Consider the following 27,738-nt stretch of genomic DNA (forward strand, 5'->3'; position numbering starts at 1 on the left):
TAAATGAATGGTTTTTGCTGCCGAATTACTAGAATACAATATTTCAAGGCAGATGACGCATCTATTCGATAATTTTTATTCGAATAGTTTTCAACGAATGTTTTTTTACTAGCTATCGAATTATTCGAATGAATTGCAACTATCGAATGTTTCGATAGTATTCATTCGATAGTTCCCACTACTAGTTCATACCTATGGTTCATACACAGTATCCGTCATTCGTTCATCGTTCCGTCACTCCAATAATATTGAAATATGATCTGCCATTTTTGAAAAACAGCTAGTCTGTAACTGATATATTTTGAAAAGTGAAAGTTTTTATTCCCGCAGAGTTTTATTATGAATAAAGTTTTTCCAAAAAAATACGGAGAAAATCTTGAGCCTGAAAAATATGTTTACGAAGTAGGTAGAGGACTGTTTAGAATATTTAAATTCTGTTTTGGATTATGGGACTCCAGACAATGCTTGGCAGGAAACTTTTACGATTAGGATAAGGCTGTTTAATTACGGGGAAGTAGGCGTTAGGGTAAACATAAAAATGTTTTAGTAATCTTTTGGATTTAAAACCACTAAAATAAATACGTACATATTAAAATAGCTTTTTGCCCTTTCACAGAAACCTCCACGAATTTCTTATCTGGCGTTAAAGCTTAAACCCAAAGCTTTAAATTTATTTTAAAGAATTACTAGCTTTAAATGGCAATAACTTGTTTAATTTAAACGGAACACCCTGTATATTTTATGAGAATCAGAAGCACAATTTAATTGTCTATCAAATTGTATTATACCATTTTTTACCGATCTCTTCAAGTTTTCGTAGAAAATGGATTTTCTTATAATTTAGACCTCATTTATCAGTATATCCATGGAATATTGACATTTTAGATTATTTTTAAAGATGTAACAAATTTTCAAAGAGTACAGATATTAATATTGTCGATATAGCTCGTTTATTTCATTAAAAAATAAAACAAACTGTTTAAATATTTTTTGTTAAAGAGGACCAATTAACATGATTCCAGTATTCAAACTACATTAATCGTCTGTTTGCGTTGATTAATAATAATTGCTCCAAATAAACTGAATTTTGTATGTGTTTTACACAGTGTGGTAAAAAGTAATACCTTAAAAATTTTAGCACCTGTACATTTTGTACATTTGTTGCTTTAAAACAATCTAAAATGTCAATATTCCATGGGTATATTGATAAATGAGGTCTAAATTATAAGAAAATGCATTTTCTACGAAAACTTGAAGAGATAGGTAAAAAATGGCATAATACAATTTTATAGACAATTAAATTGTGCATCTGATTCTCCTAAAATATACAGGGTGTTCCATTTAAATTAAACAAGTTATTGCCGTTTAAAGCTAGAAATTATTTAATATAAATTTTTAGACACTCTATATGAGGTAGTATTATTTTTATTATTACAACACAATAACTGATCAATAAATAAACTTCAGTAAATATTTAGTATTAAAAACTTTGACACCCTTGGAGAAATGAAGCCTTAAAAATTTTACTGCAATTTCACAAAATTGAAAATATTTCAAAAACTGTAAGGTTTAAGTGTGATAAACCTTTATCAAATTTACCTTTATTTTAATCGTAAAAACCAAAAATGTAATAATATACAGCACAATAATATACTCCGTTTCGTATGTGCTGAACAACCCTGTATACCGTATGATCGAAAAAAAATCGCACCCAGTTGGCTAGGAAATAAACATCGATGACAGTTCCCATATAATTTTACATATAAAATGACAGTGAACAATATTTTTAAGTTTGTACACCCCGAAATTTTGAACAACGCGCCGGCACTGAAGTCAAATACATTTTTTCAAACTCCAATTAATAACAAAATATCCAATAATTACTAATAAATACTCATTAAATGTTACCCAAAATATAACTAAATGTCTGAACTTTATAAGAAAAAGCCAAGTAATTATCAAAGTAACTTTTCCAATAACTTTTGAATAATCGAAAGTCATCCCATAACCGTTTCGAAGTAATAAAATTATCAATAAACCATCTTTACGTCAAGTTCAAGACCGTTCAAGATATTTATTCAGTATTAACGCGTTGGGGCGTTTAAACGGAACTTCATAATGATGTTAGAAAGTTAAAAATGCTCCGAAACAACTCCAATTGTTTATTTATCAAATTTAATTCACCTCCAACTTCTAGGGAGTTTTATTTTAAAAATGTAATCGTTGTCAGTTTAAGGACGAGTTTATTAATTAATTCTAAATAAGTTTTATTACTCTATAAGGAATATTAAAAGTTTCAAAGAAATAAGTAAACTCAGAAGCTTGAAAATCATTGCTGACAATCTTCACAAATTTCAGTTGATGATACTTTCAGTATAAAAAGTAAAGATTACAGTTGGGGGTTGGAACCTTTGGTGTTACACAGCAAAATAAAACACTAAATCACCACAATACACTACTAGGAGTCTTGATCATCTGCTGATGATGCTAACATGGTTTGGTTTGGTTTACGAAACATGGTTAGCGAAACGCGCTTCCAGTGTAAAAGTAAAAGTGTTTTGGTGTATTGTGGTGATTTAGTGTTTTATTTTAATACAAATTAAATATACCACCATTATTTTCGCCCAAAAGTAATTAACGAAAATTCATTTTTTAATTACATACTTAATTGTTTTAAATAATAAATTATTCTAAATAAATATGGATTTGACTCAAAAATCATATAATAATAAATTATGAAAATGGACGTCTCTGTTGTTATAATAATCATTCGTCAAAAAATGAAATAAAATTTATAAGGCGTTACTTTTTACCACACTGTCTAATACATATACACAATTACAAGGTTAATTATAGTATTATTACAATATTCAATAACTTATTAATTTAGGTACTATTAAATTGTTAGAACTTTAGGATTTAAGAAGATATTCAAATATTCCTCCATCGACTGCTAGACAATAACCCAGGCGATCATAAAATTCTCTTCTTACATTCGCTAGTTGGTAAACTGAAATTCTATTGCATTCGGCAGAAATAGCATTGTATATCCTGTTTATCATTCTTATGTACATCCTTGTATATCCTGTTTTTTAAATGGCCCAGAGAAAGAAATCATTTGGCGAAATATCAGGAGACCTTGCTGGCCCATTTACTATATGATTTAGGCCAATAACGTTTCCGTTAAAACTATTGTCTTAATATTCCCGAATAGCCAGGGTACTATGTGCCGGGCAGCCATCCACTTGGTACCAAACTTCCTGATTTTCCCTAGCGGTATCACATAAAGCAGATAAAATATGATTTTCGAGTAGTTCCAAATAATATTCTGCATTTAAATTTCGTGTAAGAAATAATGGCCCGATAATATTGTGTCCGAATATCCCTGCCCAAACATTTACTTTCTGTGGATATTGCGTCCTTGTTTCGACAAACCTGTGTTTTTCTTTGGGTTTTTTTGTGTTTCTTTGGGTTTATCTTTGTTCCAATATCGATAATTTTGAACATTGGGTCTGCATTGGGTTCATTATTTAAGGTAAACGTGCATTCGTCAGTGAAACATATGTTTTTTTTAAATTCCCTATCCGTGTTTGATCTTTCCATCATATCAAAACAAAACGCCTGCCGCCTTATTTCGTCCCCATCTCGTAGGTCTTGGTGCTTTTCATATTTGAAGGAATAGTATTTATGTCGTTTCAAAATTCGAAACGCTGTAGTGTGATCTATTCGTATTTCATCCACAAGTTTCCTTGTGCTGATCTTTCCATCGTTCTCTTCCACGCACAATAAAACTTCCAAGTCGGTGTCATTTCTTGCATCTTCTCTTTGTTCCTGCCTTGCTTCACATCTGCAGTTATTTATTAGGGTACCTTTGGTCTCAACTCTCTGGATATTCCTTGCGATTGTAGATTTTCCAGGTATCGGTCTATTCGGATACAGAGCAGCAAACATGTCCGACACCTTTTGATAACTATTTCCTTGATAATACCATTTAATCATCAATACTTTTTCTTCGGTAGTATAATTCATGGCTAATATTTTCGATGTAGGTATGAGTTTTTAATAATAATAATAAAGCACTAAATAGATAAATTTCTGAAATGACAACTTCATTTAACAGTTATCTTTTACCTTGACTGGTGCTCATAAGTAAATACAGGGCCATAAGAAAGGAGAAATGTTTAAAAAGAAATCGGCGATAACTCGTAAACGGGCTAATCAAAAATATCTAAAGTTATTCTTTTGAATGTGGGTTTTAGTTCTCTTCAATAAACCTAAATAGAATTATTCTCTAAAATAATTAGGGAAGTCAATAATTGACCCCATTAAAATTTACATGGGATTTCCTATGTCCCGCTCGACGATGTATATTAATTGGTATAGGTTCATTTAAGTTTATTTCAATAAGTAATTATAAACGGCTGAAAACGACAGAACTTTCGTAAACTGTGAAGTTATTATTATTCGAGAATTTGAATTTCATGTCAATAATTATTTCTATAATTTCAGTTTTATAACTCAAATTGCAAATAGCACTCACAGTTTTCAACAGTTATCAAAATTACAATAGATAAATAATTTTAAAAATACATTATTACAGAGTGTAGTTTTTATCTATAGATATATAATATTTATTTGTTTCTATAGTCATTAATTCTCAACTCAAATCAGAAATAATAAATCAAGCATGAATTAAAAAATGTATAATATGAATATTCAAAATTTAAAAAACCTCAGTATTTGACTTTTCTACTATCTTATCAAGCTGTTCCATATTTTAATGAGATTTTTACTTTTTGTTTGTCAATACAATCCAGTAATCATCCAAAATATAAATAACCTTTAACCATTATAACCTATTTCAAAATTTTCTTGAATTTATGGTTTTTAAACATTCGATATAATAAATTAATCCAAACCGCTCGTGCCAGACATGTAACAGCAACAAAGAAAGTTCTTTCTTTCACTTTTCACTTTGCTGACTTTTCCGGAAGTAAGCAGAACAGCTGTTAGAAAGTGAATCGGTCCTGCACTGTAAAATATTATGATGAATTACACATAATTGTAACCTTCAAACGACTGTAAGTTTCTTGTAAAACTCTTTTGATCGAATGCTGTGGGTATAATAAAACCAGATAGAAATAGTTCAAGTGTTAACAATAATTAACTATTAAGAATATTTTTTTTGTATATAAACGTGGTTGATGCATAACTATCAAATATTACAACTTTTTAAGTTAAGCAGTATATTATATTTTTATAAACAAATAAAAGAAGAAAGATATACAGTATTTTTTCTAAAGCTTCATTCAGAACCTCGCAATTAGTGGAATAAATTAGTGGTTTCAATTACACTTTATACTTTTTAGTTTACGATCATTCACAATGTTTAAAAAACACAATTTAAATTAATAGAATATCCTAGCTACAGCTTGCGTTAGTCAGTTGTATCCTTGTATATATTTTGTATTCATAGAGAAAGCCTAATATTTATATTATAAAACAATCAACTGTTGATTTCTAACCACAATTTCTCTTGATGGAAGAGAAACTAATAACTAAAGTGAGAGGGCTTGTAGAATAGGGCATTTCGTAGACAAGTTTATTTTGTCACCGCGCTTCCCAGACGCGCATAGCGTTTAGGCGGTCAAAAAAGGAAGTTTTCAACTTTGCAAGTTAAACATTTGACTGGATTAATTAGATTATCAGTAGCTTTTTCTATTTCTTAGCTATAGAAGGAGATAACTAAAATCTGTTGATAATCGGAATAATAAATTGTTTTTAACCGAATGTGCCTGTTCTTTTAGCTTGTAAGAAGAGTAGATTATTGTCATTATTGATTCCACGATTATTCGGTATTATTGTAATTTTTGTTTTGTGGTTGAGATCCAGACAAAACGTTTCCTTTAAAGCTAAGTTTTACCTCGGTAATTATTTTAACATACCTAATAGTAATAGTGAGTGCACATAATAATCGTACGTTGCTAATTTACATAAGCATAACCTATAAGATAAATCCGATTTTAAAAGTAAAACATCACATTCTTTTCTGACACCTGTGGAACGAATAGGTATTATACCTGGTAGTGATGGGTTGTTATTTAACTATATCTGTTATTTTACAACAATTATTTAGAAATAACATAACGCAACCGTTACTACTTCTAAAAAATAACAGATATAAAATAACGACACGTAGAGATCGGCCGCTTGTGAAACGAAAAACGAAGTCGGCGCTGTGCACCGCCACGAAATTCTATGCTGCTCGAAGCAATTCCAAAAAACAACTAGTATGGATGGAAAACATGTTATTTCGTCAACCATCGATACAGGCGGCGAGACAAAGGACAACGGAGTGGGGAAAGCGCTACGGCGAACGTAGCTGCTTCGGTCGACGCCGTCGATGGTCGTATTGGGTTTGCAACAGCTTAAAAATAATAGGATATAAAAGAAGCAGGTTTTTTGAAACAGTTGCGGGCATAACGCCTGGCGGTCGAGATAACAGGAGTGGGAAAGGAACGCTGCTGCATCGGTCGATTGTCGATGGAGGCTCGCAATGGGTTGGAGAAGCAGTCATTTTAGATACGTTGTTTTTCAACCTGTTACGATCATAACAGGGCGGCGGTCGAGATAATCGGAGTGGGAAAGGAACGCTGCTGCATCGGTCGATTGTCGATGGAGGTTCGAAACAGGTTGGAGAATAACACATCAGTTGTTTTAGATATATTGTTTTTCAACCTGTTACGAGCATAACGGGCGGAGGTCGAGATATTATGGCGCTGTATGTTTCAGTACGTTATTAAGTTTCAATATTTAGGTATTTATTTATTCTGAAAAATTTTCAGAATAATATTTTAAGATTTTTTAAAAATGTATACAGGGCATTTCGAAAAATCTGGTCATTGATTAATCACGATCCTGCTTAAAGCGCTTGACGTAAAAAACTGGTTTTTGGAAAACGGATTGACTTTAGGGTGTAGAGGTTCGATAAGAAGGGATTTTTCGAAACTCGAATTCAAAGGGGGTGAAACCACCCTCAAATATTAGAATATTTTTTATTTAAAAACCGGTGAGTTTTCCGGAAAAACTCTTAAACACGTATATTTTATTTCGTTGTTTTACATATTTTAAGATTTTTTAAAAATATATACAGGGTGTTTCATAAAATGTGACCATTGAGTAATCACGATTCTGCTTAAACTGCTTGACGTTTAAAGCTGATTTTTGGCAAACGGATTGACTGTGGGGTTGAGGTTCGATAAGGAGGGGTTTCTCGAATCTTAAATTCCAAGAGGGTGAAAACGCCCCTCAAATATTACAATATTTGTTATTTAAAAAACGGTTAGTCTTTCGGGAAAACGCTTGGACACGCATAATTTATTTTGTTTTTTTACATATTTTGAAATTTTTTAAAAAATAATACAGGGTGTTCCAAAAAGTTGAGTAATTGATTAACCACGATTCTGCTTAAACTGCTCGACGTTTAAAGCTTATTTTTGGCAAATGTGAGAAAATTTTATCCAGTTTGTATGTCAATAGAAATTCTTGCTTTGCTTTATCATCACCATTACAAATTATTAATTCGACGCGAACGAAGTCGCGGGTACACGCTAGTTTAAGTGTAAAATTAATTCGAACTCTAGTGTATAGTTGGTTTACTTATGAAGAATATACTACACATTTTCTTATATTGCTATTTTTTGACCACAAATGGTAAAATTATAACTAAGAGCTTCTTGCCCGTCGAGTGAGATGCACCCTGTACACTGCTACGCAATTCAGGATCTACGCCGATCGAGGGGCAAGGCGTAGGTAGATCGGAATGTATACGTATAGACGAGTGGCGGAATTTTGGCTTTTTTATATCGCAATTTGTAAACAGCGCTTATTTGTAAACAACGACCGTTTTTAGAGAGGTATTTTAGATAACAATCGATATTTAGAAATTTTTAGACACCCTGGAAATACTACCACCGAGCATGTCATTGTAGCAACTTGCAACTGCGTTAATACGCCTGGCGGCGACCGCTTCATACTCTTTCAGATATTTAGCAATAAAATAAAGAAACCTGTTATTTTTAAGCTGTTATTTTAAGCTGTTTTTTATAAATAACTATAACAGTTTCAACTGTTATCTAAAAATAACAGTTTTGCCCATCACTATAATATACCGAGGTTGACATTTAAAAATCAAAAGTTTTATTAATTTCCGGTGAAAGAGGAAGTGATCAAAAACAATTGAATATACGTCAATTAATCCTAATTTATGTCGTATACTAACATACCAAATCTCGTTTTTTCATCTGAAAAAATAAACAAGTTATAAGAGCGAGCCAGTTTTGAGGCGCACCCGGTATATAAATGATAAGTATAAGTGATCTTTGAAAACATTATTATTTAGTTGCAAGCAATTGCATTATTTTTCTATAAGAATTTAAGAAAAACTTCTTTTCTTTTTCACAATCAATCATTTCGTGCAGAATCAGTATAGGTATGATCAGATACAGTTTTGTCGGCTTCAAAATGAGGATCAGCCAGTGTTTGAGATGCATTCATTTGTCTTGCTTTAATGAGAAATTTCTACGATTCTGCTACCATTTACCATGTATTAATACATATTCAATCCAGAACAATCAAAATCACCAAAAGATTGAAATTTTTCCCACTACTGTTAATAAATTAATGAGGCAAACTTACAAGCTTTTTTTTGATAATGATATCGGGATCCTATTTAGCTTCGTGCGAATTGAATATTTTTTGTTTCATATAATTTTAGGGCAGATCAGCCATTAACAAATAAAGGGTGTGGGTAGTAGACAAAGTGCAATTTTGAGCGGTCAGTCTAAAACTGTCAATTTTGCTGGCTCTTGACCCAAAACAGTTTATTGTTTAGAGAAAATTTATAAAAACAAGAATTATAGAAAGGAAGGGTTATTTACAAAAAGTTGATAGCTTTTCAGTTATAAGTAAAATACCACGAACATTTTTTTTTAATATTTTAGTTGCTGGCGTGGCGCCCCTCACATTGGGCGCCCCGGGCGGTCGCCCGGGTCCATTAATAGTCCATTAATTGGATATTATCAAATACACTGGAAAAAATTTGAGATATTTTTTTTAAACTTGAAATGTCAGCGCCCAGTTTAGAAAATAATACTTTGCAAATAAAATGCTAATTTACGGAAATTATTTAATTTATTTTTTTTTTATTTGTAAATTTGAAATTAACAATATTTTTTATGATATATGGAATTATTTTTACGGTTTAATTATATATTTTATGTCGATTATTATTTAATTAATTGTTTGATAATCGAAAAATGCTGACAATTAAATATTGGAACATGTTTTGCTTTTCCTCGCGTCTCTCTCTCTCTCTCTCTCTCTTTTTCTCGGAAAAAACAGAAGCATTCCATAAGGATTGTTTCAAAAGAACTGTAAAGTTTCCACAAGGCATCATGGTATGGGGTTGTATGTCGGCCAAAGGATTGGGAACTTTACACTTTATTGAAGGCACAGTAAACGCAGCCAAATATCAAGATATCCTCGAACATTCGCTTTTACCAAGTGCAGCAAGGTTACATCCATCCGGAGATTTTATTTTTCAACCTCATGCCATACGGCTACCCAAGTAGCATTTTCACGACTTGCGACCACATGTTTACTAAACACAACGTTGGATTAGTTACAAAAAATAGTTAGCTCCCTACCTTGGGTATTAAAATAAATTTAAACGTTTTTATAACGTTGTGCCGACGTTGGACTAGTACTACAGCAAAGTAGAAGCTTCTGCGACGTCGAATAAACGTTGTCTTGTAACCTTTTTGCTTAAGTGGTCTTTTAGGTGATTCGGACAACGTAGTTACAACGTTGGACAATATAGAGTTTTCCGACGTCAGTTTCACGACCTATTCCAACGTTATGCAAACGTCGTCTGTTTTACTAATTCCAACGTTGTTTAGATTTCCTTATTCTTACGTTGGTAGGACGTCGAGTCACTACCTTTTTGCAACTGTATTGAACCATAACCTTAAATCTTAAATTTTCACTTCATTGTTCTGTTCAGTCAGACAGTTCAGTACTGTTTTTATTTTTATAAAAAAAACTTAATTAAAATGGGACATAAGAAAGGTACATATATTACCGATAGTTTATCCACTCCCTCGTTTATTTAGATTATAGAGGGCGGCACCAGCTAGATTCTAGGATGACTAAATTAGGCAATCTTGCAACTAGTATACTACCTGTTAAGGCCGAACTGCGACTTTATTAGTCCAGTATGCGACTACTCGAACTACTCCATCTTAATCTCCCAAAACAACAAAGTGAAAGCCGCCATGTTGTTAAATAAGAAAATGTTTCGTTCCTAAAAAGCAATTCCTGCTTTTTGAATATATTAACTTGAAATATTTGACCCTAAATCAAATCACGCGGAAACAATTTTTTCGACTGCGAATAAATTATTCTCATTTTACTAAAAAAAAATTCAAGAAAATTTTTAAAACTTCTTTAATTTTAACGCCCATTAGTATTTTTCAAAGTAGAAACAATACATTTATCAGTCAAGTTGTTTGCGTTTAACTTTTTTGCCTTGGGTAACGAGTTACAGAGTCGGTTAAAGTGTTTCAATAATTATGATCTTCAAACATCCTCCACACTTAAATACTTTTGTTTAGTATTCCTTCACTGCCATCTGACATATGTCTCTAACTAAATCATAAAAATAATATTTTTGCTATAATTATCCCAATTTAGGTTAAAACGCGACTTAGACGCCATATTAGTTTTGTATTTCTGTGACTTAGGATTTTAAACAACGTTGCAGTTTGTACTAAATTAGGCTTCTAGCCAACGTCGGTATCCAACGTCGTTTCGACCCAAAAATTATTCTCCAAACTAGTGCAGAGTAGGGTTGGCACGAGGTTGTACCGACGTTGCGCCCCGACGTTTGGTCGCGTGACACAACGTTGTCCCGACGTCGAAATGCCGCTTGGGTAAATATATCAAAAAATGGATGGGAGAACATGATATTAAAGTTTTGTCACATCCCTCTAGCAGCCCGGATCTTAATCCAATAGAGATACTTTTGCGCAAAATGAAACAACGCCTAAGAAACGATACTCAGCGTACTTTACCACAACTACGTGCTAAATTGCAACAAATATGGGGTAGTTTCACCCCTGAATTCTGTGACGGCCTAGTTGGTACAATGCCTAATAGAGTTCAGGCTGTTATTCGAGCTAAGGGCGACGTTACGCCTTATTAATTGTTATTTTAATTTGTTAAAAGCCACTTGTTCCAATATTTAGTTGTTAGCATTTTTCGATTATCAAACAATTGATTAAGTAGTAATCAACATAAAATATGTAATTAAACCGTTAAAATACATCATAAAAAATGTTGTTAATTTCAAATTTACAATTAAAAAATAAATAAATAAAATAATTTTGGTAAACTGGCATTTTATTTGCAAAGTAACTGCTTGTTCCAACATATAGTTGTTCAATGGAACGAAATATGCTGAGAATAACCAAGAAAACCGTAAAAGAATAGAGTGGATACGACAAAGAAAAACGGTAATAGTCGTCATCTACAGAATCAAATCCCTTAAGTGGCAATGGACAGGACACCTGGCAAGGAGGACGGACAACAGATGGACAACAAATATTACCGCATGGTACCCACAAGGAATTAAGAGACCTCGAAGAAGACCAAACATGAGATGGGACCATGAAATTAGCAGGGATAACTTGGGCCCGCATAGCCAACAATAGAGAACAACGAACCTAACCACAAAGAGAGTATCTAAATATGGGAGGGAGGCTACACCATAATTGGAAATGGTTGAATAAGCTGAAAATGATGATGATGATGAATATGTACTTACTGTATCACTTCGTTTGAAAAATGGAATTCCGATTTCGCTAACGTGATGAGTATAAACCAACTCACTATCTGGTGTACTATCGCAAAGTCCGTCTGTTATATTGGTACCATTTGTATTTTCCAAACTTTCATCGGTTAAAGATGGTGGAATAGCAAATACAATCGTGGCAAATACGATAACTATTACACTAAGATATTTTATTACCATCTTGTACCATCTTACCATCTTACATGTCTCACTTTCTTATCACTAATTAAACATATTCCTGTTTTTATTTTGATTAAGTAGCATGAACTTTAAGTGGTTTAATATTATTAACTTTATAAAAAAAACTGATTCTAAAGGTATGTTTGTCAGGATGTTTATTTTAATTTTTTTCGACGCCTTGTAATAAAAATTTATCTTTGATTAATTTTACGAATTTCTAAAGAGCTGCTTAATTTATTTAAACTAAATAAAAAAAATAGTACCTAATACTAAGTATTAACTGTATGCAGTAAATAAAGATATTATATTGATAATGTTGGTTGATTTGATTAATTACATATGAAGGTATTTTAGCTAATATAGACTTTTATTTTTAGGACATTATCTTAAAATGTTTAAAGTGTTCTTAAATTTGTGTATTTTTTTTACATTACATTTGCTTAAATTTGCCAGTAATTATTAACTGTTGAAATTAACAGACTCGGACCATTCGTGTTTTAGTACCAAGTACTCTTAGTGATTCTAATGAAATTTTGAGGGTAAAAATTACCACAAGTGCTACATATTTTAATGCTAAAAAAGTGTCGATAAATTCATCAGGGACGTGCATATATGAGTTATCACTGGAATATATTTAAAAAAAACATGTGCACAACTGATTTTTTTTCTTTTAATACCAAAATTGTGTAGGCCGTTTAATGCCAATTAAAAGTTATCTCTTGATATTTTGTCGAATTTGACCTCCTTGATGAGATAAAATAAAATTTATATATTAAAATTAAAAATTATATATTTTACCTAATTTATTATTAAATACTATTACTATTAGTTATTATTACTATATTCTACAAAATGAATTTTGACCGTTATTTTTTACCAACATGGCAAATATAAAATCCCTCTATCCAAAAAGTTACTGATATTCTTTAAAATGAGTGCCTGAACGAATCAAATAGGTAACTCTTTTTACTTTCGTGATATAGAAAAGGAAAATAATAAAATAAGTGACAGTTCTTCCTCTTCTTGCAAAAATCAACGCGAAATGTCATAATTGGCAAAAGTAAAATGTCATCAGCCTTTGACATTTCTAAATATCAGACCAATGTCGTCTCTAATAGAACAGCCTCGGAGCGAGATTTATGACGTCACGCTATTTAGATACCACGGATTAATAAATATGTTGTAGAATACACGGAAAACATAATTATTCCTCGTATTTTTGGTTTGTATTTTAAAAATGATATAGTTTACATGAAATATACATAATATATAGTTAATAAATACAATATATATACCTATTTATAGTAATAAATACTTTGGCAAATAAAACTATGAACCATACAAATGCAGCAAATGTTTAACAATATACAAATAATGAATAGGTACATAAGATAACGGGTAAAATGTAAAATATATTTTAAATTTTGGGGTTTGAAAATCGATCTAATTTAACAAAAAACATTCAGTATCTACTAATAGTGATATATTATTATTTGCATTCACAAAATTTATATGTATATTTTGCAAGCATCAATGTTCGAAAAATTATATTTGCAAATAATACAATATCATAGAAAAAAAGGCGTCAGCGACGGCTATGAAATAAAGATCGCTGTCATTTTATATGTAAAATTATTCTAAATTTTTTTATTTTCTTGGGATTTGGGTTCGGGAAAAACGCTGATTAAGTTTTCATTTGGTTTTTCATTATTTTTTTTTAGTTTAAAAAAACGTCATAGCTAACGTTTATAGCTTTCATCAGTGTTGTGTCACATGAAAAAAAATAGTGTCGAATATAATCCAAAAAATTACATATACGAGGAATAATTATGTTTTCCATGTATTCATGTATTCTACAACATATTTATTAATCCGTAGTATCTAACTAACGTGACGTCATAAATCTCGCTCTGAGGCTGTTCTATTAGAGACGGCATTGTATCAGCATGACCGCAAGTTGCTAACCTAATAAGATATACACTAGAAAAGCCCGCGGGAACTGTCAAGTTCAAAGTTATTCGTTTCACAGACTATATTAATCCAACCTACAACCATTTCAAATAAAAAAATATTGGTATTTAAGATAATTACAAAAAACTTAATTTTAAAAAGTTTCTAAAAACTCTAAAACTATGCATTTCCATACCCATGCTTATAGGAACTTTTTTCATATTTTTTTATGAAGAATCAGTGAGTACTTATTTAAAATTTTCGCAAGTTAATAATATTATTTTTTTTTTAAATTACTATTAGGCTTGGATCAAGGCAAATTAATAAAATTGCGATTATCTCATCAAGGAGGCCGAAATTGGCAAAATATCACGAGACAACTTTTAATCGGCATTAAATTGTTTACACTATTTCGCTAACAAGAGAAAAAAAAGTCAGTGGCGTACATGCATTATTTAGGAAAATATTTTAGTGATAACCCATATGCACGTCCCTGGTGAATATGTCCACACCTTTTCAGCTTTAAAATAAACCGCATTTATAGTAACTTTTACCCCCAAAATTTCATTCGAAATGCTAAAAGTACTTGGAAGAAAATTATAATAAATCGAAAAAATATTAAGATTTTAAAACCCTGTTAAATAACAGCACGAAACAAAACAGAATCGGACCCTATATTGATATGAAAAATAAATCTTATTTTTACGAGAAGAATCTTCCTACGAGAGATGGCACATGTTTTTTGAAACACCCTGTATAGGCAATCTAAACTTTAAGTTAATATTATCTGCTGATAATGCTAACATCGTTAACTTACGTTCAGAGCTTCTTAAAAGTTTATATTGTGGCAGATTTGTGTATTTTTTCTTTTAATTAAAGGAAAATAATAAGTCGGACACAAATTACAAAGTTATTTTATTAAATATTCAAATATTCGATACAAAAGAAGGCAGTATTTTCTAATTGGCATAAATATAAATGTGAAATTCCATACCATGACTTGTGTCAGATTCCATTAAGATCGTAGCAAAACTATGTTCGACACCACCTGCAGTGATATTAGCATGTCCGAAGTGATCAGTCCGTAGATTGAGAACTTTAATGCAATATATTTTCTTGTCACCATAATAAGTTACCTAAAAATAGATAATATCCTATCGTGGCCCAAGTGTATAGAGTTCTTAGAGATATAGGATAGACAGATAGAATAACAGAATAGATATAGTAAACGCCACGAATGTTTGGGAGTGATTCATCGCTTGATGAAGTTAGAATCGACACGCGCGCTATCATTTTTACATTAAAAACGTAAATTTTTACCGCAGACGTAGGTTTTTAAAGGCCCGCTCTAATCATCTACCTACCCTCCTCATACTTATTCTAAAATGTTAGCATGATTGACAAAGACGATACTATATCGCGTTTCTTTGATTAATTCGTTTTTGTGCGTCAGTCCATTGGTGTGCTTGCAGTGCGACCAATGGGGCATTCAATTTTATATTTATAACCAAATATATGTTTCGACAAGACTTTGACAGTTAAAACAACAAATTACAACAGATTATATATTGATTATTATATGACTTGAAACACCACGGCACTGGAATTAAGTTTTATGTGACCTTGAACAGATTATACTGTATTCAAATTCAAAATGCACCAATATAAACGAATGCACAGTGCGTGATCAGCACGTGTCAGGCGAGAGCCAGCGGCGAAATCTACCCTGATTGGCCGGCTAGCCATAGAGCCGTTGAGGTAGGCGATTGAGATTTTTTACAGGGTCGACTTGCATAGCGCGTTAAGGAATACTCTGTGATAAAATAAAAATGCTTTTTAAATTTATTCCCAACCAAGCGAGTAAAATCAGAACGGTCAACTATTTCAATAATAATTGTTGATCACTTCGTACAAGTTACAAGTTACAAATAGAGAAAATATTATTTATGTTTGCATAAAATATTTTTACAATTTAGTACACACGTACCTACTACAAAAAGTCAAAAGTTATATATTTTATATAAAATTATTATTTTGTAAATGTTAATAAAATTATAAATTTTGTAAATCTAATGTTAATAAATGTTATGTTTAAAAATAGAAGTTTTTATTTGACTAGTTTTTCAAAAAAATGTCGTTATACTTTAAAACGGATAATACAGCAGGCTACGAAAGCAAGTTAAAACTAAGTGCTTTTTTTGTCAACTAAAATGTATTAAATTATGTTATAATGCAATTGGTCTTTTAAATGATGTAAAAACGTTTACATCATTGCATTTTTTGCAAATAGTATTATAGAAACAGATACCTATTTATACCGATATTCAGATATTGCTGTCAATAATGGAAATAAAAAAAATCAGTAGTACCAAATAAAAAGATAATTATTTTAAAGGACAAATTAAGCCCTTTTAAAAAACACCAAATTTGTTAAAATCGGTCGTGCCAAAGAGTAATGTAATATTTTAATATTCCCGCCCCCTTCCCATCACTTTATTTCTCTAATTATATATTTAGTTTGATAATAATTAAAGGTAATTATTAAGAAAACTGGAAATCGCGCGTCCGATTTTCACCAAAATTGGTATACACCCTATTTTGAGATCGTAGATTACGAATCTGAACATTTTTCCTGGCGGTCTCTTACCGTTTTTCAGAAAAACGGAAAATAGTTTCAACATAGAATTTTACTTAATTTCTCATATTTTTAAGGTTTTCTCGCACATATTTTGTTAGGTATTCAATAAACAATAAGGTCTTTGCTATTTTCTGTTACTTTTTTAACCAATTCTATGCATAATAGAGGAAAATTTGCTAAAATAAATTTGTAAACAATCTGAAAATGTTGGGTTATGTGTTTCTGGCATTTAAAGCAACGTCGCCAATGCTGAACGTAAATTTAGCGTGTTTTTTTCGCTCATTCTGGGATTACGAAAGGCGGTTGCCTGAGGAACGGCTCCTTCCCATAACTGCTATTTTACCAACGAGATCTGACTATTTATAACCACGAAGTGGCACGAAAGAGTTTTGTTTGGTTTGGTTAGGTCATTTTTGTTTGGTTTGCCACAACTTCTATGCGGAGGGTGTTAATCTTTTTTTGTTATATTATATAAAAAAAAGATTAACCCCCTCCGCAAAGAAGCTGAAACCAATGCAATCAAAACTCTTTCATGCAACTTCGTGCTTATAAATAGTATTTATATAACTTCTTTGCGAAGGGGTTTAATCTTTTTTTAATATAATATAACATAAAAATATCAACCCCCTAAGCATAGAAGTTGAAAGCAATGTAATTAAAACTCTTCCGCGTAACTTTGTGGATATAGGTATATTTAACTATTGTCAAATCTCATAATAGGTAATTTATTTAAAATCCCTAATCACCCGAAAAAAAATCAAATATTTGTCTCTCTCATTACATAGGAGAGAGAAAGAAGAATATATGAAATGTCAAACTTTCATCTGGTCTCAATTTTCTTTGTTATTTTGTTAAGAAAAGTGTTTTTCAGTAAAATTTTGCACATTTTTCAATCCTCAATCAAGTGTGGCTTTTAGATAAACTATGATATAATAAAAATATAGTGAAATTATTACTTTATAGGGCTGAAATAAAAAAAAATCAATGTTGAAATTATTTTCCGTTTTTCTGAAAAACAGTAAGAGACCGCTGGTTGGTTAGGTTTGATCAGATTCGTAATCTACGACCTCAAAATAGGGTGTATACCAATTTTGGTGAAAATAGGACGATTTCCAGTTTTCCCAATAATTACCCATTTATATAATATAAATTTCCATCATAAAATATAAACAATATTAAAAAATCATAAAAATATACATAATATAATTTTATGATTTGAAATATCCGACCTTAGTGCCGGTCCTGGTTATATTACTACAGCGTTCCTGTTCACGTGCTTGCCTCATGTCTCTGTTTACGTTTGGTGCATCTTGGGGTTGAATTTACTGTAGTTCACATGGTAGCGACCCATGAATCACTCCCAAACATTCGTGGCGTTTACTATACGAGTATTTGACTAATACGAGTATTTCGTATGACTTTCGTATGATTTCTTGACTGATACGAGTATTCAGACTGATACGAGTATTTCGATATACCATAATTCTGTATACAGGGTGTCCCAACAATAAACTTCTACGCTAATTGAAACCACTAATTTATTCCACTAATTGCGAGGTTCTGAATGAAGCTTTTGTTTCTTTAATTTCAATGTCAGCATTCAGAACGTTAAAATTAGTGGTAGACATTTTCAATGAGTAGAAAAATTTATCAAACATTTTATCAAAACAAAATTTGCGAGAAATGTCATTTTGGCCTTTGATTATCTTCTGTCAAGAGAAATTGTGGTTAGAATGTTAGAAATTAACTACTAAAATACAAAAAAAATGTTCCTTAAACATGGGTATCGAAATGCATAGTTTTAGAGTTACAGGATGTTAAAATTTTAAAAAAAATGAGGTTTTTTGTAATTATATTTAATACCATTATTTTTTTATTTGAAATTGCTGTAGGTTGGACTAATAGTAATAATAACTAATAGTAATAATATTTAATAATAAATTAGATAAAATATATAATTTATTAATTATTAACAAACTTTTTTAGATCTGGCAAAAGCCTTTGACACGGTAGATCATGGTATATTATTGGATAAGCTTTCATGTATGGGAATTAGAGGCAAGGCCAATGAACTAATGAAAAGTTATCTTGAGCATAGAAAGCAGAGAGTTAAAATTAATGATTATATAAGCGAGAATAAAGATGTAACTATTGGAGTGCCTCAAGGAACTATCCTTGGGCCATTGATGTTTATTTTATATGTAAATGATTTATTAATTGGCATACAGGATGGTTGTATAATATCGTATGCAGATGATACTGCAATCATTGCTACTGAGGACACTTGGGAGCAAAGTATTAAAAAAATGAATGAACTACTAGATAAGGTTGCAAATTGGCTTGCACTTAATAAACTGTCTTTAAATATTGATAAGACTGTTTTCATGACTTTGGAAATTACTCAGATAGTGTTCCTAAATTAGTTGAAATAAAATTAAAGACATATATGTAAAAAGAGTTGATTGTTGTAAATATTTGGGTATTATTTTTGACTCTAATGTAAAATGGGATAAACAAATTGAATATCTGATTAGCAAGACTAAATATTTAATTTTTGTTTTCTATAAACTAAGAAAAATACATGGATGTTGAAATGCTTAGAACAATTTATTATGCCTTCTTTCAAAGTGTTATTAGTTATGGTATTATAGCATGGGGTGGTGCTTATGATAACTATTTTACGCTATTAAATACATTACAGAGAAGAATACTGAAAGTAATCAACAACAACTCTTTGTAATAGACAAAAAATCCATTAAGTATTGAACAAATTTATAACTTAGAAGCAATAACTTTTCACTATGAGATCTTAAAAACAAATATATAAACTCCAAAAGTATTACAAGAAACAAAAACATAATTATACCAAAAAATAGCAAAGAATAAGTGATAAAGACAGTTACATTAAAGCGATAAAAATTTTCAATCTCTTACCAACTGAATTGAAAAATTTAACAGTGGAAAAGAAAAATTTGAAGAGAACTATCAGGTTTTGGCTAAAGCGGAATACTGATCGCCTGTAGCTTAAGTTATAAGTAATTGATCTTTATTTTTGTTTGTGTTTATATTTGTTTTTGTTTCATACTTCTTAGTTTTCTTAGTTTTTTTTTTAGTTTTTTAGTTTTTAGTTGTTAATTTTTTAAGTTAAACCGGTCCGCGTACAGAGCTCTGTCTCTCTGCGGTTTATCATGTATTTCTACATTGTAAATTAACTGGTATTAATAAATAAATAAATAAATAAATAAATTTTATTTTTATATTGATTTTATTAATTTTGATTAATAAAATTGTCTTTATCTCATCAAGGAGGCCGAATTCGACAAAATATCACGAGATAACTTATAATTGACAATAAATAGCCTAAATAATTTTGATATCAAAAAAAATGTCGGCGCACATGTTTTTTTTTTGGAAAAATATTCCAGAGATAATCCATATGCATGTCACTGATGAATTTATCGACACTTTTTTAGCCTTAAAATATGTAGCACTTATAGTAACTTTTACCCTCAAAATTTAATTCGATTCACTAAAAGTACTTGGAAAAAAATTATAATAAATCGAAAGATTATTAAGACTTTAACACCCTGTAGTTACAAAACAAAGCAGAATCGGACCTATGTTGATATGAAAAATAAATCTTATTTTTACGTGAGGAATCCCCCACGAGAGGTGGCACATGTTTTTTGAAACACCCTGTACAAGGTACTATTAATTATTTTATTTATATTATATTTTCTGTGTTCACTTCTTTCGCTTATATGATTATTACTTACTGTATCACTCCTTTCGAAAAATGGAATTGCATTTTTTTTAACGTTGACACTATCGACCAACTCTTTATCTGGTGTACTATCGCAATTTCCGTCTGTTATAGTTGGACCATAGGTATTTTCTAACTTTTTATCGATTAATGATACCGAAGAAGCGTATACAATCGTGGAAAATACAATAATCGTCGCACTAAGAAATTTTACTTCCATATTTGTGCTATTATTTTATTGGTACAAAATAAAAAGAAACCTGAAAAAGATGGATGTCTTGTTTTAAAATACTAAAGTCGATTTTATTATTGACTTTATATATAGGTAGGTATCTTAGAGTTTCTTATCAGTAATAAGAATCAAGTCGTATGCATTTTAAGTGTACTCAAGTATTTTTTTAAACCGTTTTCTAGAAAGCAATTATTGATGTCTGTTTTCAGAGAAACTAAATTATAAGAAATTTGTATATCGGAAAATTTTACTTTTATTAATTGATAATAGTGATGGGAATACCGGTTCCACATGAGTCGCGTTACAGTAGCGATCGTTCCAGAGAAATACCGCGATTTTGTAACCGAGGTTCTCGACTATGCGGTATTTCTGGTCACTGTACCTACCTACTCCTATCCTTGCCGTTATTTCTGTGTCCGTATACAAATTCATAAACAATAACAATTCATAAACCCTCCAAATTTGTAAACAATAAACAATATGCAGATAGCTAGAAGAATTTAGTTATATTAGCTTTCAATCTGAAAATAAAACTGTTAAATAAATAATATAAAATAACATAATTTATTGGTATTCAATACTTTTTATTCGCCACCTTTTCTTCAGACTGGAGAATAGCTTTTTATAAGTTTTACATTTATATTTAATAATATTTAGATTTATATCCTTCTGACACACGTTATAACCGTTAATTTAAATTAAAATGCATATATTTGTAAGATAATTATATTTTTGTATCTTTTTTCTTAAAATATTTTTACTTTAGAAATATTATAGCTTAAACAATAAAAAGTAACATAATTTGAATCATTATTCGAGATATCTACGCCATAATATTAATATGCTTTTTTATCTACGTGTATGTTTTTATCTACGTATATTCCTTATTGGTGGAAAAGTTAGAAGTAAAATATTCATGTCAGATAATCAAAATAAAACCAGTCTTACTTTATACCCATGTGTTAGTAAAATGTAATTCTCTTTCTTTGCAGACTGTATAACTCTAACTAAATTTTCTTTTTTCGGTCATATTTCTTCTTTGTTTATTCTTATTTTTGTAAAAATGTTTATTTGTAATTATCTAATGTACCTAACATGTATTTATTATCAATCAAAAATTCCTAGTACCAGATCTACCAAAAATCGCGATGTCGAAAGTAACGTAACGACTGTAACGGGAGCATCAGCGCTAAGAGCGAACGACCAAAGCGCGACAGCCGAAAATTAGACCCTAGGAACGCTCCAGCAGTCGCGCGACCACTGGCATTGGAGCGAAACACGTCGCGGTATAGGTCGTTACCAGTTAGATTGTTCGTGACAGACTCCCGTGACTCTAGGAACGCGACAGTTAGAACGAAACACGTCGCTGGAACGGTTACTGCGGTTCGAGCCAACTCCAAGAGCGATTATAAATAATTTATAATTTCGTCGTTATTATGATCGTCGTTCTTCAGTAACAGGTTCCTGATTCGTTGTGGAGCGCGACACGATGTTACAAAGAAATACCTACACATCACTAATTGATAATGTTCCAGAGGTGGTATTTACTTACCCAATATAAACTAAAATAAATTAGTAATAATAATAAAAGTTGATCATTATGGTACTGGGAAATAAAACATTAAATTATTGATAATATCACATTTTATTTAAAGATTTTAATAATTTTTATCGAACAGAGATTCAAAATAATTTAAAGTGTCCTTAATATAGTTTACTTTTATATGTTTTAATCGTTATTTTCTGTAAATATTTAGTAAATACATTAAATCGGCATTTTAAGGATTACTTGTCTAGAATAGATAAATTGTCTGGAAACTTTTTAAATAATTTTTCTTTAATCAACTTGACGATTAATCAGTGACGAATGATTTATTTCATCACCAGTTGCAAAAAATAATATTTCGTAACTATTTAGGTTGTGAAATGAAACATCTTCAACATCGTCAAAAAATTATCAAAAATGTCACTTTAAATGTCAAAATTATAAAAAAAACTTATACCTACTTTATTAAATATTCGATACAAGAACATTAATATTATTTATTTTCCGTAAATATTAATAATAAATTCGATTCCATGATCTACGTAGGATTCCATTTCAATTGTGGCAAAACTATGTCCAACTCCGCCTTCAGTGACATTGGCATTGCCACCTCTGTCTGCCGATTTTTGATTGATAGCTCTGATGCAGTATATTGTCTTATCACCATAATACGTCGACTAAAAACATATAATGTTATACCGGGTGGTATGATTTTGTCAAACATTGTCAAATATACAGGGTGAGTATTAAATAAGTGCAGATATTTTTAGGGGTGGTATATTTCGAGCCCATGAACACGTCTATGAGGTTTTTTTCGCAAAAAAAGATGTTTGAAAATCGTGCATTTTCTTTTAAATTCTCCTGTATATTTTAGAATTTTTTTTAGAACTATCTGTTCACCACAAATTTTCCAACGATATAATTTCCTAATCTCTGATATTACTAGGGTGACGGCTTTACTCTATGGTTACGACACTAAATACATTTTTTTTTAATTTTCAAACTTTAATCACTTATATGTTTCTTTTATCGAGATCTACCAACCCTGAATTCAATATTTGCACTTATTTAAGACTTACCCTGTATACCCATATTAATTTATCTTGTAAATTGTAAATATCGAGCAATATAGCATATTTTAGTATGTTTAGTTTTAAAGAGTAACTGCTGTTACAATACTGGGTGACAATTTGAAAACGAACAGTATTTAATATTACCTCTACCGATGATAGTATGAAAATTTGGCGAAATACGTCAATTTACATATCAAGGGGGACAATTTTTGAGGCATTTGTTGTCGTGTTACTTTCAACCCTTTGACCCCCAGAGGGCACCTACCCCTAAAATTTTAAATAGCAACCCCTATTTCTTTTACCATTTTTGTGTTTTACCTTATAAAATTCTCAAAAAAATAATGCAGTTTATGTAGAATTCTATAAGAAACACAAAAATGGAAAAAGAAATAGGGGTTGCTATTTAAAATTTTAGGGTTAGGTGCCCTGGGGGTCAAAGGGTTGAAAGTAACACGACAAAAAATGCCTCAAAAATTGTCCCCCTTGATATGTAAATTGACGTGTTTCGGCAAATTTTCATACTATCATCTGTAGCGGCAATATTAAGTACTGTTCGTTTTCAAATTGTCACCCTGTAGATTAAAATTTTAATTTTATAAAGAAGTTTAAAATATTTACAAAAGAGAGAAGAGAATAGTCTAAAAATGGTCATATTTTGAAAAACCGCTCTGTTGATTTTGAAATTTGTAATGGATTTTTTTTATTTTTGTCTACTGGACCAAAAAAATAAAGAACTCAATTTAGAAAACTACTATTTTAGTGTGAAAATAAATTTGAATTACCCTGTACATTTGAAATATTATTACTTACTGTGGCACTTCTTTTAAAGAACGGAATCTTAGTTTTATGAACGTGATCAGTGAAAACTAAATCCTGATCTGGTGTGCTTGCACAATTTCCATCTGTTATATCTGGACCATAGGTATTTTTTAATTTTCCGTTAGCTATTAATGCGGGTGGAAAAGCATATACAACCGTAGCAAATACAAAAAACGTCACAATAATAACTTTGACTGCCATCTTCTTGCTAGTGTATGTTTTAATTTTTAACTTGAGTATGTTATAATTTTAAAAAATATATTGATTTACAATATTGATGTCAAATATGTTATTGTCTTATATACCTACCTGTAGGTATCTTATAATAGTTTCTTATCAGTAAAAATAATTCTTGTTTTCAAGCCACATCTGTCTGAAGTGGAATGATTGTGAGTAATTGTATGACAAGTAGTTTCTAGAACTAGACTGTTGCTTTTGCCAATAATATATTTATTTACTTTTTCTGATTCATAGAAAAATAAAATCATTAGAAATGTTACTTTTGTTTATTGGAAATTTAGGATTCTTAAGTTAAGTTAATTAGGTTATTTAATTTCGAGAAAAGATTAGATCAACAGAAAATGTAATCAAAAAACGTTGAAATTTCAAAAATTACTCTGTATTCTAAATCTGATAGTATTTTTGAACATATAAAACACCTAAAGAGTACATTTCACTAGTCCGAAAAAGTAGCAAAATAAGCGTTCGGCATTTAACGTTTTATGTTAAACTGGCTAGGTATTTTTACACAAATGAAGAAGGAAATTAAAGATAAACGATTATGCTATATCCGTATTGTCGCACATATTTGGACAGCTTCTTTGTATTTAAGATTTTAATGGTCAAACATCAACAAAATATTCCTTATGTTTGGACTAAATTTTCTCGAAAATAAGGACATAATTTAAAATTCCGTTACAATACGGAAATAGATTGAAGTTTTGTGATTACAGTGATATATAATTTATGTGGTTTTGTAACAAATTGCTCGCTATTTTATGGCAAATGCTGAAGCTCTGCAAACCTTAATCAAGCCTTAATCCAAGCACGTGTGTCTGGAATTTTAGGTGTGGATTAACAAGACAGGATCGGGCTAAGCCTTAGGCAGATTTCTGAAATATAATATATATTTCCTTCGGCCACACACCCGCTTTACCCGACCCCTGAGAGCAACCCGAACAGTACAGCTTAATAGCCTCTTAAGACACTCGAAGAATAATTTCAGGACAAGATTCTCTTTTGTCGACACGGTATGTGACACAACCATAGATAAAGTATAAATTATCACTGAAATATCAATTTAATGTCAATTATTAAGAATTATAACAGTAGACATAATGCAAAACGCTTTTAGTATTTCGGTATCAATTAAGCTCTATATTATTTCGAAATGATAGTGTCTAAAAGCCAGCATGTGTGCGGTGTATACAAGTTTCATCGATATATTCAGGTCAACATTATGATTTAACACATTAAAACTGCGATAGTTAAACAGTACATGAAATGCTATTTGGATTTTGGTTCCTGCTGTCTGGTTGGGTAATCTAGCGGTCAACCAACCGCTTAATAACACTTTTATATTACTTTTTTTTATAAAATAGCATAATCATATAATATGTAAAAGCAAACATAAAAGTTTACATATAGTTCATATAAAATAAACTTTTAGTCACGTGATTAAGCTTAACCGGTACAGCGTTGTCCACTTTTACATATATTTTCTTTTAATCAATATATTTCAAGAAACAAAAATAAATTAATTATAAAAATATATGAACAAGAAAGAAATAGTGAGGGAAATGTATAAAAAAGAAGAAAAAGGTTAAACGGCTTAGCCCTCAAGAACTCGTAACCGTATACACCAGTGTACTCCAGTGCAGACACGCACACTCACACACTCACACAACCACACCTACACTAGTGTACACCGATGTAACTGCCTTCAGGCTTCATCAGTACGGTAAGGAATCAGGAAGCGATGAAACCGATCCCAAAACACAAAAAACCAGGAAGCAAACGATGCAACGAGGCACCGTGTGCAACCCAGGAGATTGAAAAAAAATATTGATGAAGAAACGAAAATAAATGATGGAAAATAAAACGAGCAAACGGGAGCCTAAAGCCCCAATTTGCAGCCAAGAACCAGAGTCGTCCAGGATTGCGGGCTTCGTCCAGAACAGCCACGGAGGTAGCCAACAGCAACCCGCCGCAATACCCTTAGCCGTGGTACCAATATGAACAAGAAAGAAATAGTGAAATGAATAAATAAAAGAAGAAAAAGATTAAACGGCTTAGCCCTCAACAACTCGTAACCGTATACACCAGTGTACACCAGTGCAGACACGCACAATCACACAACCACACCTACACTAGTGTACACCGATGTAACTGCCTTCAGGCTTCTTCAGTACGTAAGGAATCAGGAAGCGATGAAACGGATCCCAAAACACAAAAACCAGGAAGCAAACGATGCAACGAGGCACCGTGTGCAACCCAGGAGATGAAAAAATATTGATGAAGAAACGAAAATAAATGATGGAAAATAAAACGAGCAAACGGGAGCCTAAAGCCCCAATTTGCAGCCAAGAACCAGAGTCGTCCAGGATTGCGGGCTTCGTCCAGAACAGCCACGGAGGTAGCCAACAGCAACCCGCCGCAATACCCTTAGCCGTGGTACCAATATGAACAAGAAATAAATAGTGAGGGAAATGTATAAAAAAGAAGAAAAAGATTAAACGGCTTAGCCCTCAACAACTCGTAACCGTATACACCAGTGTACACCAGTGCAGACACGCACAATCACACAACCACACCTACACTAGTGTACACCGATGTAACTGCCTTCAGGCTTCTTCAGTACGGTAAGGAATCAGGAAGCGATGAAACGGATCCCAAAACACAAAAAACCAGGAAGCAAACGATGCAACGAGGCACCGTGTGCAACCCAGGAGATGGAAAAAATATTGATGCAGAAACGAAAATAAATTATGGAAAATAAAAGGAGCAAACGGGGCTAAAGCCCCAATTTGCAGCCAAGAACCAGAGTCGTCCAGGATTGCGGGCTTCGTCCAGAACAGCCAGGTAGCCAACAGCAACCCGCCGCAATACCCCTTAGCCGTGGTACCAATATGAACAAGAAAGAAATAGTGAGGGAAATGTATAAAAAAAGAAGAAAAAGATTAAACGGCTTAGCCCTCAACAACTCGTAACCGTATACACCAGTGTACACCAGTGCAGACACGCACAATCACACAACCACACCCTACACTGAGTGTACACCGATGTAACTGCCTTCAGGCTTCTTCAGTACGGTAAGGAATCAGGAAGCGATGAAACGGATCCCAAAACACAAAAAACCAGGAAGCAAACGATGCAACGAGGCACCGTGTGCAACCCAGGAGATTGAAAAAAAATATTGATGAAGAAACGAAAATAAATGATGGAAAATAAAACGAGCAAACGGGAGCCTAAAGCCCCAATTTGCAGCCAAGAACCAGAGTCGTCCAGGATTGCGGGCTTCGTCCAGAACAGCCACGGAGGTAGCCAACAGCAACCCGCCGCAATACCCTTAGCCGTGGTACCAATATGAACAAGAAATAAATAGTGAGGGAAATGTATAAAAAAGA

General features: G+C 31.7%; 2 protein-coding genes and 1 long non-coding RNA gene across 4 annotated transcripts in view; 1 reads left to right on the forward strand and 2 right to left on the reverse strand.

Moving 5' to 3' along the window:
- The window catches only part of LOC115882642 (pyrokinin-1 receptor-like), a 248,369-nt gene that overhangs the window by 201,672 nt on the left and 18,959 nt on the right, over positions 1-27,738 (forward strand). The window lies entirely within an intron of this gene.
- LOC115882645 lies at positions 14,940-20,751 on the reverse strand. Its single transcript, XR_004050220.1, has 2 exons — positions 20,456-20,751; positions 14,940-15,177 (listed from the first exon to the last, which is right to left on the reverse strand). It is a non-coding gene; the product is annotated as an uncharacterized LOC115882645 (long non-coding RNA).
- LOC115882644 lies at positions 22,385-24,427 on the reverse strand. The gene is made up of 2 exons (XM_030900834.1): positions 24,104-24,427; positions 22,385-22,897 (listed from the first exon to the last, which is right to left on the reverse strand). The coding sequence occupies exons 1-2, from the start codon at positions 24,311-24,313 to the stop codon at positions 22,718-22,720; spliced, it is 390 nt and encodes a 129-aa protein (XP_030756694.1). The 5' UTR covers positions 24,314-24,427; the 3' UTR covers positions 22,385-22,717.

The sequence above is a fragment of the Sitophilus oryzae genome, unplaced genomic scaffold (genome assembly GCF_002938485.1).
Source record: "Sitophilus oryzae breed Bouriz unplaced genomic scaffold, Soryzae_2.0 scaffold_179_pilon_pilon, whole genome shotgun sequence".
NCBI lineage: Eukaryota > Metazoa > Arthropoda > Insecta > Coleoptera > Curculionidae > Sitophilus > Sitophilus oryzae.

Excerpts from the sequence above, each read along its gene's own strand:
- LOC115882644 (XM_030900834.1), bottom strand. The coding sequence starts at position 24,313 with ATGGCAGTCAAAGTTATTATTGTGACGTTTTTTGTATTTGCTACGGTT. Across the intron at positions 22,898-24,103 it reads TCTTTAAAAGAAGTGCCACA|TCGACGTATTATGGTGATAA; the intron begins GTAAGTAATAAT and ends ATATGTTTTTAG.